Source organism: Aquarana catesbeiana, linkage group LG05, assembly GCF_042186555.1.
Source record: "Aquarana catesbeiana isolate 2022-GZ linkage group LG05, ASM4218655v1, whole genome shotgun sequence".
NCBI lineage: Eukaryota > Metazoa > Chordata > Amphibia > Anura > Ranidae > Aquarana > Aquarana catesbeiana.
The window spans coordinates 62,192,741-62,208,441 of NC_133328.1; the positions used below are offsets into that span (position 1 = coordinate 62,192,741).

Below are 15,701 nucleotides of genomic sequence, written 5' to 3' on the forward strand. Positions count from 1 at the left end.
ACGCTGTAATCATACTCACATTGTATTATCATACGGCATACATGACACATAGAAAACATACTTAACAAAAAATCAAACCATAGGACAAAGATTTAATTGGAATGGCCAGATTAGGTGGGTAAAGCTGGGAACTCAGGTTTAGAGATCTTATTGCTGGATACTCTGCAAGATATAAGATGCTACTGGATCGATCATTCCTCCAACATCCAAAACTAATATTAGACAAGTTTGGATGAATTTCATTAGAAAGAAAAAGCCCATTTCACATGTTTCCACTCAGGAATCCCCTTGAAGACATCACTCTAGCTAAAAGCAAAATCCATGTCCTTTACTGAACTTGCATGATACAACTTTCATTATACAGCATTAGATTTAACAAGCAACAACACAGTAACCGTTGCTACAGACTTTACCCATCATCATTGGCATGATTCAAGTCCCTTGTTCTAGGGTCAGGGATGCATCTCAGGGAAGCCTCTCGAGGGGATGCCCACAAGGGGGAAGCCAAGGACAGAGTCCACAGTCCTACAACTGCATGATACTTGCTCTACACGCCAAAGCCAAACCTGTTGAGCTCCACCCACTACTTATATGGAATCCTGTCAGAGTAGGTAGAATAGAAAAATCACTACCTGGGGAAGGTACTAGGAGGAGCCCAAACTAAAGGAAGACATATAAACCCCTTCCTACATATTGATAGCAACTTTTTTACTTTTGGATATAGTAAGGAAGGTTTGAAACTCCTATAGGATTTATTTGCTGTAATTGTACTCTTGGGGGAATTTCAGTTCACTTCCAGTCCCATCTTTCAAAGTGAAGGTAATTCTCCTCTTAGACTGTCATCCCTGAAACAAGTGTCCCCTCACTTTCTTTCTCAATGACAGTGATCAGTAGTACAAACACAGAGGTGAATCTCCACAATGGGGACACAGCCAGCAAAAAAACTTGTTGGAAGGTCTAGCCCTTTCTCATTCTATCCAAAACTTAAAAAATGTTTTGCCTATGGACACACTTTAAATCCAAACTGATCCTAAATCCCACACCCTCCATGTAGGAAGACCTGATATCTAATAGAGAAAATGCCAGGGCCTTTTTTGGCTACTCAAATGCATTGGAATGCTGTATGAAGTGAAATACTAGTAGAGGGCATAGCTTATCCCCAGTAGAAAGTTTAGATTCGCAATTCAGGTGTTCTGCAGGGACATGGGTACTGACTTGAATGGCATTGCTTATTAGCAAGTTCTTCAATGAACTGTAGTGTCATTCATCCAAATGTTTATTCTTCATGCAATATTGCTGTATTGAGAACCTGTGTAGTAATGGTTGGTATTGCTCTCTTTTAATAAAGAAACTGACTAGTACATGAACTGTCAGGGAAGAATTTAAAAGCAACTTGTTAGGATAAACATATGGGATTTGTTTCTACTCAGGCAACTGCCTGACCACACACACACTGTGCCTCAATATCTGAGTGTTCAATATGTGTGGTGAGGCAGTTGACATCAACTATCAGACTTCAGAGGACCTCTGATCCCCAACACTTCAATTAAGTGTCAGGCTCAGAGAATATTAGTAACACTAAATAGAGGGGAAGTAAAAATCTCTCCTAGGTAATTCTGCACAGTAATAATAAGCAAAGATTAAATATACAGATTCCAGCCTAACCTCAATCAAGATGGATTCTTTTAATTAGAGGGGGGTCATCTGCTTGTCATTTACAGGATCTGAACTAAATGCTTCATTTGAGCAATAGCTTATATTTACATTTTGATTACTAAAGTGTTTTTCACTTAGATTATCTTTTGTATTCCCCACAAGGTCATTGTCATCTATAGTTCCTTTCACCTTTGTTGTATTGTCATCCCCGTGAGGTTTATGGCCACAATTTCCAAATAATGTCAGAAACACTGGAAGGAAAACCAGTCCATGGAGCATTCCGAAAGTGATAACAAGAAATATGATCTTAAAAAATGTTCTGAAAATGTAGCTCTCTGAAGTGGAGAGTACTATAACACCCAGGATGGTGGAGAGACCTCCCTGTATTATAGGATAACCGAGAGAATGCAATGCCTCAATCACCCTCTTATTTGCTGTAGATTTCTTGTTTGAAACAAAGGCGTATGAGATATGGGCTGAGAAATCCACTGAGAACCCAATACAAATAACAAGGTTGATCATGGATATGGAATCCAACTTAACGTCCCACAAAGCCATGAATCCAGTGACCCCTACAATAATAGAAGCGATGGTAAATGTTACCCACAGTGAACAAAGAGGGTTTGGGATTAGCAGTAAAGAAATAACAAACATAACAATAGCAGCTACAGCAATATTTTGAATTGTGTTTTTGATGATTACAGCATACTGATCAAAGTATATAAATGCCGGATGGTACACAAGTACAGGGACCTCACAGCTCTTTGCTGTGTCCCGAACCTGATTTAGCATGTTTTTTTCGTCAATGGCAGAAGTGACATTCATAGTCTGGATAAAGAAACGGGAAGCTTTGATAGCACCTGCCTGAATGTCCACATCTTGTTTAAAATCTGAAAATAAAGTAAAGAATCTTGATAAATTTCCTACAAAATTATTTTCATCAGTTACATTCAGTTTAAAAAGTTCAGCAAACCCTAAGTATGCTGTCAACCAAGACTCTGAGAGGTCTTCACTGACATAGGAAGTTAGTTTAAACGATTCCATACACCTGTCAATTTTATTACGGACATCTATATCCCAGTATGAAACTTCCTGTGTAACCACAACCATAACTCTGGGACCATACTGATTAAAATATAAATCTTCATTGTCGTAGAAAGAACGTACATAGGAACGGTCAGTAGCCAAGTTCCGTAAATCAATTCCTTCCTGTACTTGAAAGCACCCGTATATGCTGCCAGCCAAGTATCCACCATATAGACCCAACACAATGATCTTAGTCCAAGTGTTGGTTAAAAATGCACCATATTGCCCACTGAAAAAATCTGTAATTGGATGATCAAATTCTTTATCTGTGATTTCACTATATTTCCCCCCAACACAACACAGGTTATATGGATGCGATCGATGGTCATCTTCTTGTTCTGGAACTTTTTTACAAACCAACCAGTGCCTGTTACTCTCTTCTCTTCTCCCATTGAGGGCTAAAAATGCACCAAAACAAGTGATGTTATACAGGAAGCAGAACAATATGGCTGTTCCAGTATAAATACAGAAAGATTGCACAGAGCCAAAAGAAGTCATAATCCCTATATAGAAAGCTAAGACATCTGTGAGGGTTGTGATTGTTATGGAGACCGCAGCTTCTTCATATGTCTTGCCCATTCTTTCTTCGACTCGGCTCTTAACTTTAGTTTGCTGCCAGCTGGAAACCATAATGAACATGTTATCCACTCCAACACCTGTAAAGAAAATATCCATTTATGTTTATCATAAAATAAAAAAAATTAAAATGATTTTAAAATTTGTTGTAAAGTGGTTCTAAAGTCTGGATTTTCTAAAATAAAATAACAAACATGTTATGCCCAGATCTCCCTCCTCTGGGGTCCCTCGTTGCTCCTGGTTCCTCCTCTTTTCTGAGTGCCCCCATAGCAAGCTGCTTGTTATGGGGGCCTACGTGCGTTCTCCCTCCCAAGTTGTGTATGTCTGTGGACCTGCGCTCTATAGACCCACACAGCGCAGCTCCACATTGCCCCCTGGTCCCTGCTCACAGCATTTTATCTGGCTAGGCTATATAAAAAGAGTGCCTGGATCACAAGAATAGCTGGACAGGATTCTCTTGGAAGGTAAAACAGTCCACATACAGTATACAGTCTGTATTTCAATAGTCTGCTTCATAAGGTCACACAAAGCAATGTGGCTCCCTTTAGATACCTCTTCAGTGAATATGGAGTGCCTGCATGCCACCCTGATCTGAGACCACAGCCTGCAAAGGCGCTATGTAAATATCTATTTTGTCCCAAACTTGGAAGTAGCATTGGCTAGACTCACTCCTTGCCACCATATAAATCGAGGCAAAGCCAGCACATTAGACATGTGCAGTTCGCTTGGTTCCGAATTGAAATTCGGACAAATTTTTCATTATTCAGAAATTCGGATACATTACAATAGTAGCAAATTTAAATGAATCAGAAATAACTAATCAAATTTGAATTTGAATAGTTCTCAAATTGAATTTGAATAGTTTTCTAATCAAATTTGAATCATTTTTGAATCAAATTTGAATTTCCAAAGAGAATAACATAGAATAGAAAATAAAGGGATAGAATAGAAAATGATATAATAGAATAAAAAAATAATAGAGTAGAAAATCAAAGAATAGAGTATAATAGAGTAAAACAGAACAGAATAGAAACAAATTGAAAAGAAAATAAAGGAATAGAGTAAAATAGAATAGAAAATAAAGGAATAGAATAAAAAATAGAATAGAATATGACCATCTTCTGAAATTCAATTTTCAAATAGAATAAATTTGAATAGAATAGAAAAGCATAGAATAGAAAATAAAATATAACCATTTCCCAAAATTTGAATAAAATAAATTTGAATAGAATAGAAAAGAATAGATTAGAATAGAATAGAAAATAAAAGAATAGAATTGACTAGAATTGAAAAGAACAGAATAGAATAGAAAAAAACAATAGAATAGAATATAACCATCTCCTGAAATTTGAATTTCGAATAGAATAAATTCAAATTAGAATAGAATAGAAAAGAATAGAATAGAATAGAAAAGAATAGAAAATAAAATAGAATAGAATAGAATATAACCGTTTTCCAAAATTGGAATTTAGAATAAAATAAATTAGAGTAGAATAGAATATAATAGAATAGAAAAAAATAGAATGGAAAATAAAAGAATAGAATAGGAAAAACGAATGCACCGATACCAGGCATTTGAGGGAGTATCAGTACTTGCCCAAATGCTCCCGATACCAAAACCAATAATTTGCTGTGCGATTTGTGTCAATAAAAAATGGAATGGGCGCAAATCGCACTGTAAGAAATTGCATTCAATTATGTGTATCCAAGCGCCATCTAGTGGGCAGTTTAGAACTCACAAAATTCAGCAGCGAGAGCGCTGTTCCAGTAAGTAGGTAGAGACAGATTAGAAGTTTAATTAAAGCAGCAATCATTTATTAGAAACGTGGAGCTCCTGTAGGTGGGAGGTGAGCCCAATGGATGTCCTCATTGGTTGCCCGCACAGTACTATGTGGGCATAGTGGAGCTTTTCCGCCTGCTGCTGGCATTTTCCCCAGGCGGCGGTGACGAGCCCTGACCACAGCTGTCATTTCCAGGGAAACACAGGGACCCATTTGTCGAGGTGACAAGGGCTTACTACCTTAGTAAAGGGGTCTCTGTACGGCGCAGAAATGTCATTGGTGCTATTCCTAAGTAAGTAAGGTTTTCACTGCAAGTTTGTTGGTGTACTCTTTTATCTGTCTAGATTTGTGGTGCCTTTGCTGCTGTGCATTCACTCTATGATGACCATTAGGGTTTTGTGCAGTTTTGTGCATTATGGATGTTGTTTAACCTTGTGAAACTCTTAGGGCTTGATAATAGATTGCTAGGGTACTAGGCCCTGCATTGGTGGAATAAAGGGGGAACATGTATGTTTTCCTTCTACTTAGTTTGGATTTTTCAGGGGAAGGATCAGGCAGGCACACTAATTTGTGGCTTTGGAGAAGGCTTACAATGAATCTTTGCGTTCACTTTTCCCTGTGTGAGCCTGCAACAGGTGTGCTTTAATGTGTATCTATGGACAGAATTTAAAATCATACATTCATTTTCACATTGTATTTCAATTATTTCTACCCTCCTGCTATTAATCCGAACCATCGTGAAGTTTGTAAACTTGTTTTTTGAAGGTCCCCACACATTTACTTTCTTGAATTTTGTGACACATATTCACTGCTGTGTCACACATTTCACAGAGCCTGCCTTCTGAATTACAGAAGTGGAGTCATTACAGGAAACACTGTTTGCAGGCAGCAACGTACCAAGGGATATGTAGTCCTTAGAAATGAAACGTAAACAGCAGAGGGAAAAGCTGCAAAGCATGCAGGGAATCCAAGAAGTTGTAGAAAGAAATGACCAGCAGACAGGCAGCACTCACAACATGAAATCAGATGTTTAAAGTAAGTTTAGGAAGGAACAACAAATCTACTTTAATAGGGGCATACCTAATAATTTAAATAAATTGTGGAAACCGTGGATATCGGTTAGTCCTCTGTTTGTCCTTTGTAGGGTGGTTAAGTTTGTGATGGTGCTGAAGGCAATATATGATAAGATATTGTGAACTGAGCACTCGCTAATGAGTAATTTTGGTTTATGATAGTAAGCATGGATTCTGAAGGAAAATGTGGACGGATGGCCACACCAGTGGGTTCATAAGAAAGGTGTGAATTTATCCACTTGAAGCAGTAACTTTCTTCATAGACACAGGTATATAGTTTATCACATCATGTGAATACTGGATAGGGGTTGAATTTAAATGTTTCTTTTTTTTTGTGTTTGTCTGTTGTTGTTGTCGTCTGTAGATGTTTATAATGTTTGTTATGTTGTACAGATGATATGTGAAAGGAAAAAAAAGAAGAAAAAACGTCAGAATCTACTTTGGCGTGACCTTTTGTGATGCCTTGGACATGATGGATCTATGTATTCTTTTTATATTGATGTATTGGCTATATTTTCCAATATGAATATAATTTGGTCTGTAATGATGAAAATTTTCAGTAAAGAAATAATAATGAAAAAAAAAAAGTAAGTTTATGTTGGATTGTCAAAAAATAAACTATTGTTTGTATTGTTATTACAATGACATGAAATAAAAGTGTATGCTGTTGTGTTGCGTTTGTTAAAAATATGATTTTTTTATATTAATCAGACATAAGATAAATGGGACAATATTACAATAGTGAGTTGGTCAGATTACTGTCAGTTTTTTGGCTTGAGTAGATTTCTCAAACAAATGCTGTTTTATACAATGGGGGTAGATATCATTGTTGTATTCAATTGACAGTTCAATTAACAGGCTATTGTCTCTATAGCTACAGTAAACAAGTAAGACATTACTTGTTTGAGATTCTTTCAGCTTTCAAACTGAAAGAATGACTGTTAAATTACTGTCTTGGTTTGAGTAGACAATGGTACATAGATACCATTTTTGTATTCAATTGACAATTTTCAGCAGTCCATTGTTTCTACAGCTACAGTAAACAGGTATGTTTTCTGTTGTTTGGTAACTATGGTAAACAGCCTGACACATAAAAGAGGTGAGTAGAGACACACACACACACACCATCATGCTGTAACATCTGACGCCACTCATGATAGAAGAAACTTGCCTGATGCTCCAGGAGAATCGTTGCCAATGGAGATCACGAACATACAGTAACAGAAGATAAGTAACCTTTAAGTGTATTTGTACTATTATAGACCATAGGCTGTTCAGTTTGCTAGGCATTTTGCTTGTTATAGATATCTGTCAGTCTTGTATTGTATTCCTAATATTGTAATAGTTTTTGTATGTACAGCATCTTTGTATAGTAAAGCACATTTACACACTGCAGAAATCTCAGCTTCCTTGCTTATACCACAGAGTAACCTTGCTAGATAGATGCAAGCAAAACATTTGGGGGCTCGTCCGGGATCTGTGCTATAATTCAACTGAAGCAGACCTGTTTTTCTGTAGTGTGTTGTGTAGCTTGTGCTAGCTAAAATGCTGCATAAGCTGTTTAGGAAAAGCAAAGCTGCAGAGGATTCTGGTGGCCAGAAGGAAGTGTGCAGCTTACCTATCTGGGCCAGAGACAATGAGTGGGAGCCTCTTGCTAAAGAATTTGTGAAATATGCTTCTCCCTTGAAACTGACATGGGGTGATAAAGTCTCAGATCATTTTGTAGATTTTAGCCTTAAGGGGTTGGATTTAAGTAAAACAGAGAAGAGGACAGTGTCCACTGTGAAATGGACCCCTGTCTACATTCCTCCACCAGAGAAGCCAGTCTGTCTCAAGCAGTACAGACTTCCTGGAGGCCACAAAGAAATTGGGGAGACTATTCAAGAACTCTTGAGAGTAGGGATCCTTAGACCTGCTGTAAGTCCTTTCTCGTCTCCGGTGTTCCCAGTAAAAAAACCTGATGGGACATATAGAATGACTGTGGATTACAGAGGTCTAAACAAAGTGGCACCTCCATTGAAGTCAGCTGTACCAGATATGATCTCAATTGTTGAGAAAATTGCTAAAAATGCAGGAGAATATCATGCTGTGATAGACCTGGCTAATGCTTTCTTTTCGATTTTAATAGACAGAGAGTGTCAAGACCAGTTTGCTATGGTGTGGGACAGTACACTTTCACTGTCCTTCCGCAAGGCTATCTTCATTCTCCAACGATTTGTCATGGACTGATTGTCCAAGATTTAAGTACCCTGAATTTGAAAGTCGCTGTTTTTCACTACGTTGATGACATCATGATCTCTGGGACAAAAGAAGATGTAACTGAAGCACTGCACCTCCTGTCGCCCCCTTCTACCAAAAAGGAGGCACAGAAGTTCATTGGAGTTGTGGGGTTCTGGAGATCGTTCATCCCACATCTTGGACTGATTCTGAGGCCTATATATAATGTCACCAGAAAAAAGACTGAGTTCTTATGGGGTTCAGAGCAGTGGACTGCATTCCTGGCTGCTAAAGAAGCTATTTTGCAGCATCAGGCATTAGAACCCGTGAGACAAGGAGTACCATTTCAGCTGGATGTAGTGGAGCAGAATGGTACCATATCTTGGAGTCTATGGCAGCCAAATGAAAAGAAAGGACTGAGAGCAATACCCATTGAATTTTGGTCCAAACAACTGACAGGGGCACAGAAGAGATACACGCCCCTAGAGAAGTACCTGTTTGGGGCCTACACAGCACTTCAACATGTAGAGACCATTACAGGAAAGGACACTGTCACCATCCATACTGCATTGCCAATAGCAGGATGGGTGAGAGATAATGGACTGACCACTAGGGCAGCTGTAGCCCAGAACCAGACACTGATGAAATGGAAGTGGTACCTTCAAGAAAGAGGGGGTATTGCAGCTGAGGATGTTAGAGACATTTCAAAACAGTTGGCTGGGCTTTTCACTTTTACCAGCACCCGGCCAGAAGAAGAAATTCCTGTGCTGCAGTCATCCCCCATTCAAGAGGTTCCACCCTTTGAGTCTCTGTCAGAAGACATGAAGGAGTCAGCGTGGTTCACTGATGGTTCAGCCATAGTCACCTCGTCTGGACGTAAATGGATAGCAGCAGCCTACAACCCAAGTATAAACACAGTCCTGCAGTAGACCGAAATTGGAGGGTCCAGTCAGTATGCAGAGTTGAAAGCTGTGGTGATGACTCTTCAGGAGGATCCTTCTTCCCATGTCACTATCTACACTGACAGCTGGGCGGTTTTTAAAGGACTGACAACTTGGATGCCCACGTGGAAGTCCAATAAATGGATGATTCATGGAAAGGTGGTGTGGGGAGGCAAGGAACTCTGTGACTACATCTGGAAGGAAGCTCACTCCCGCACCATAAAAGTGGGGCATGTTGATGCACATGTGCCCCTAGTCCCAGACTTTGAGAACTATAACAGAGTTGCAGATGAAATTGCCAAAGTGAAGGCAGTTGTGCCAATTGATCCTCTCTTGATGAACTTGGCCAACTGGGCCCACAAGCAATCTGGACATTTGGGGCAGAAATCAACATATGAATGGGCACAGCAGAGAGGATTGCCTATATCGATGGACATGATAAAGACTGTAATAGGGAACTGTACAGTGTGTGGAGAAAGATACAATGGCTATTGAAGGACCAGATACGCAAACTTACACCCACACATACACTAAGGGGTTGGGATCGGGTCCTCACACAGGCAGTCGTGTTGTTAAATTCTAGGCCAATAGCCAAAAGCACACCATATGAGAGGATGCTAGGGGCTGGGGCACAGATTCCACAGCTGGAGTGCAGAGTTCAGTATTTAGCTCCTGAAAGAATAGGGCTTAACAGACACCATGTTACTGCTTCCCATGACATAGAAACCAAGAGTGACGTATCTGAAGCTGAAGCCTATCTAGGAATGAGAGGGAATCTGGCAGGAAGGTTTGAAGTTACATTTGTATTGGCAGATGAGCTTCAAGACAGTGGCTGGGACTCTGAAAGGTTAGTGGATACTTCTCAGCAAGAGTGGAAAATGAGGCTACATAACAGCAAACCTTCCAAAATAAACAGCAGTGATCTTCTGGGAAATATCAGTGTATTTCCTCTCCTCCCTATTGATGTTATTTGGGAGGGTCAGAAGTGGGTACAGGCAGGGGGCAAAGTGTTTGTCAGATATCCAGGCAAGAAGCCATTTAGAGGAGAGATTGTAGCTGAAGGCCTTGGATCTACTGTTTATGTATTATTAGAAGGAACAGATAATCTGCTTTGTTTTCCACTCCACAGGCTGTCTCCGATTTGATCCATAGGAAGACCAGAGAAAAGTGGTTACATGATGGAAAGAATGACGGACGATCGCATTAGCTGTGGAGAGCAAGGCCTTTGATGTATTACAAGTCTAGGCTTGTTTCTAAAGAACTTTAGAATGGACTTTCTAATGAACTTTTAAAGACTGAAACACCTTCTCAATGACAGAAATATGGGAGGTGTTGCATTCAAGGAAAATGAATGTTTAAAATGAGTTTACATAGTAATGAAGTCATTTTCCATATGGAGTCTGAAAGAAAAAAAAAATCTGGGGCGGAATGTGTCGTGTTTGTTAAAAATATGATTTTTTTATATTAATCAGACATAAGATAAACGGGATAATATTACAATAGTGAGTTGGACAGATTACTGTCAGTTTTTTTGGCTTGAGTAGATTTCTCAAACAAATGCTGTTTTACACAATGGGGGTAGATATCATTGTTGTATTCAATTGACAGTTCAATTAACAGGCTATTGTCTCTATAGCTACAGTAAACAAGTAAGACTACAGTAAACAAGTAAGACATTAAACAAGTAAGACATTACTTGTTTGAGATTCTTTCAGCTTTCAAACTGAAAGAACGACTGTTAAATTACTATCTTGGTTTGAGTAAACAATGGTACGTAGATACCATTTTTGTATTCAATTGACAGTTTTCAACAGTCCATTGTTTCTACAGCTACAGTAAACAGGTATGTTTTCTGTTGTTTGGTAACTATGGTAAACAGCCTGACACATAAAAGGGGTGAGTAGAGACACACACACACACACACACACACCATCATGCTGTAACATCTGACGCCACTCATGATAGAAGAAACTTGCCTGATGCTCCAGGAAAATCGTTGCCAATGGAGATCACATGAACATACAGTAACAGAAGATAAGTAACCTTTAAGTATATTTGTACTATTATAGACCATAGGCTGTTCAGTTTGCTAAGCATTTTGCTTGTTATAGATATCTGTCAGTCTTGTATTGTATTCCTAATATTGTAATAGTTTTTGTATGTACAGCATCTTTGTATAGCATAGCACATTTACACACTGCAGAAATCAGCTTCCTTGCTTATACCACAGAGTAATCTTGCTAGACAGACGCAAGCAAAACAGCTGTGACTGTAGATCTGCTTAAAATATGAAAGTTTAAATATGTTTAAATGATTTACTTTTAAATGTTTCAATATTTTACAAAAAATACAAAATACATTTACAGGCTTGTTTATGGCTTTTACAGAATGGCCTACAGAAATTTCTGCACTGCAATATTGTAAATACTGTATGTTCTTATAGCAAATAGATACAAGTATTTCAAGGTTGACTGTGTTTTTTTTAGATACATTCTTTTTTTTAATCTACGTTTTTGATTGCCCTTTCCTTCTTGGGCTTTTTGGGCTCCTCTTGTATCCCTAAGAATTTGTATTATTCGAAAAAATCTTGCTTGTGATTGACTGGCAACAGGGATGTTCTGATGGGTTAGAAACAAAGAAGGTATCAAAAATAACACACCCTTTAAAAATTTTTAATGACAATGTAGCGCCCTCCTCTAGTTAGGCTGCTAGGCTACATTTATTTGGCTTCACTGTAGTGAGTGGAGCAGTGATCTATTGCTTTTATCTGGTCTGGGTTTCCTAAGCTGGGTATCTGTTTTTCCACAAGTGCTTCTTGAAGGTGCTTCCTAAATATAGGACAGGGAGAGTCAAATATCTAGTATGAACATTTATCATGCCTCAGTGATCCTTCCTCTCCAACGAGGGTTCCAGTTCTCCCAGGGCTGCTGCCCTTGGGAGATAGCTTGTGAGACAAGAAACTGCAGTCTGGGCCTCAGCAGGCAATGGGCTGAGGACCTGGAGAAGATTTATTAACCACTTGACCACTGGGTACTTAAACCCCCTTAATAACCAGACCAATTTTCAGCTTTCAGTGCTCTCACATTTTGAATGACAATTACTCAGTCATGCAACACTGTACCTATATGCAAATTGTGTCCTTTTTTTCACACAAATAGAGCTTTCTTTTGGTGGTATTTCATCACCACTGGGTTCTTTATTTTTTGCGCTATAAAAGAAAAAAGACCGAAAATTCTGTAAAAAAATGCATTTTTCTTTGTTTCTTTATAAAATTTTGCAAATTAGTAATTTTTCTTCATATATTTTGGCCAAAATTTATACCGCTACATATCTTTGGTAAAAATAACCCAAATTGGTGTATATTATTTGGTCTTTGTGAGAGTCCAAAAGCTATGGTGCCAATATCTGAAAATTGATCACACCTGAAGTACTGACGACCTATCTAATTTCTTGAGACCCTAACATGCCAGAAAAGTACAAATACCCCCTAAATTACTCCTTTTTGGAAAGAAGACATTCCAAGGTATTTAGAAAGATGCATGATGAGTTTTTTGAAGTTGTCATTTTTCCCACAATTCTTTGCAAAATCAAGATTTTTTTTTTCACAAAATTGTCATATTAGCAGGTTATTTCTCACACACAGCATATGCATACCACAAATTACACCCCAAAAAACATACTGCTATTACTCCCGAGTATGGCGATACCACATGTGTGAGACTTTTACACAGCGTGGCCACATACAGAGGCCCAACATGCACGGAGCACCTTCAGGCATTCTGGAGCACCCAGGCCAATTCTGACATTTCTCTCCTACATGTAAAAATCATCATTTTCTTTCTAGAAAATTACATATAACCCCAAAACATTATATATATATGTTTTTTTAGCAAAGACCCTAGAGAATACAATGGCGGTCATTGCAACTTTTTATCTCGCACGGTATTTGCGCAGCAATTTTTTGAACTTTTTTTTTGGAAAGAAACAGTTTTATGCTTTAAAAAAAACAAAACAGTAAAGTTAGCCCAATGTTTTTCCATAATGTGAAAGATGAAGTTATGCCGAGGAAATAGATACCTAACATGTCACCCTTCAAAATTGCACACACTTGTGGAATGGCGCCAAACTTCGCTACTTAAAAATCCCCTTAGGCGACACTTTAAAATTTTTTACTGGTTACATATTTTGAGTTACAGAGGAGGTCTAGCACCAAAATTATTGCTCTTGCTCTACTGATCGCAGCCATACCTCACATGTGTGGTTTGAACACCGTTTTCATATGTGGGTGGGACTTACGTATGCGTTCGCTTCTGCGTGCGAGCACACGGGGACAGGGGCGCTTTAAATTGTTTTTTTTTTACTGTTCATTTTACTTTATTTATTTTAGTTTGACGCTTTTTTCCAAAAAATAAATTTTTTGATCACTTTTATTCCTATTACAGGGAATGTAGACATCCCTTGTAATAGGAATATGGCATGACAGGTCCTCTTTACAGTGAGATATGGGGTCAATAAGACCCCACATCTCACCTCTAGGCTGGGAAGCCTGAAATAAAAAAAAAAAAAGATCCTGGCTTCGATCGTAGCGGTGAGTCGGTAGAAGCACCTGAGGGCGGCGGGAGGGGGGGGGACGTCCCCTCCCGTAAGAACAATCAAGCAGTGGAACAGCCACTATGATCATTCTTATGGTATAGGGAATCGCCGGCTGAAAAAGCTGATATCTGAATGATGTCTCTAGCTGCAGGCATCATTCAGATATCCTCGCACAAAGTCAAGGACGTCACATTTTTTTTTTAACACAAAGTTGTCAATTTATACAATATTTCTAACACATAGCATCTACATACCAAAAATGACACCCCAAAATAGATTCTCCTACTCCTCCTGAGTACGGCGATACCACTTGTGTGAGACTTCCACAGCCTGGCCACATACAGACGCCGAGTACAACCGAGTATGACTGAGCATGGCAGAGTATGGCCGAGCATGGCCGAGTATGACTGAGCATGGCTGAGCATGGCTGCGCATGGCTGGGTATGGCTAATTATGGCAGGGTATTGCAGGGTATGGCAGAGTATGGCTGGGTATCACCGAGTATTGCAGAGTATGGCTGGGTATTGCAAAGTATGGCTGGGTATTACCGAGTATTGCAGAGTATGGCTGGGTATTGCAGAGTATGGCTGGGTATCACCGAGTAATGCAGAGTATGTCTGGGTATTGCAGAGTATGGCTGAGTATGGCAGAGTATGGCTGGGTATTGCAGAGTATGGCATGGTATTGCAGAGTATGCCAGAGTATTGCAGGGTATGGCAGAATATGTCTGGGTATTGCAGAGTATGTCTGGGTATTGCAGAGTATGGCACGGTATTGCACAGTATGGCAGGGAATTGCAGGGTATGGCTGGGTATTGCAGAGTATGGCTGGGTATTGCAGAGTATGGCACGGTATTGCAGAGTATGGCAGGGTATTGCAGGGTATGGCAGGGTATTGCAGGGTATGACTGGGTATTGCAGAGCATGGCAGGGTATTGCAGGGTATGGCAGGGTATTGCAGAGTATGGCACGGTATTGCAGAGTATTGCAGAATATGGTACGGTATCGCAGGGTATTTCAGGGTATGGCAGAGTATTGCAGAGTATTGCGGGGTATTGCAGATTATTGCGGGGTATTGCAGAGTATTACGGGGTATTGCAGAGCATTGCGGGGTATTGCAGAGTATTTCAGGGTATTGTGGAGTATTGCAGAGTATTGCAGGGTATGGTGTCATGTTATGATGGCGGTTTGTTTACATGTGATCGCTCCGTCATTTGGCGGAGCGATCACATGGTAAACGGCCGCGATCAGCGGCTGTTTACCGTGATCCGTGATGCTCTGGGTCCTCTGGATGTCACAGATGTTCACAGATGTTCTCGGGTGTGTGCCCCAGGGGGCGCGCAAGAGCGGGATTCTGGGAGGACGTCACTGTACGCCCTCCCAGAGTTAAGCAACCTCCCTGTAGCCGTCATTTGGCTATGGGCCGGTTGTTAAGTGGTTAAGGATCATTTGCTGGAGTGCATCATCCTGGAGTCCTGGTCTGAAGAAGGATCCTTTGTTTCCCTCACTGTGGATGGCAGACAGCTCTTGGGACATTACAAGTAAAGACCTTGCTGTGGACTCCTGGGTGTACAAGTGCTAGAAAGGAACTAAGTGCCAGAGGATGCTATGAGGACTGAGAATACTCTTCTAGAGACCTAGATATGCTGGCCATCATAAGTGTGCACAGCTTTTTTCCATTAGGTTGTGCACCCCAAAGCTCAAACACACACTACTGATCACTCACAATGTTCATTCAGAAAGGGAAAGGGCTGGTAAATTACATATTTACCGGCCCTT

At 39.7% G+C, this 15,701-nt stretch overlaps 1 protein-coding gene across 1 annotated transcript in view; it reads right to left on the reverse strand.

The window, feature by feature from the left end:
- Positions 1–1,689: 1,689 nt before the first annotated feature.
- Positions 1,690–15,701, reverse strand: part of LOC141145936 (patched domain-containing protein 3-like) — a 29,617-nt gene continuing 15,605 nt past the window's right edge. Inside the window, exon 4 of the mRNA XM_073632731.1 lies at positions 1,690–3,398. Within this exon, the coding sequence (XP_073488832.1) occupies positions 1,690–3,398 (1,709 nt within the window). The remainder of the gene's footprint in view (positions 3,399–15,701) is intronic.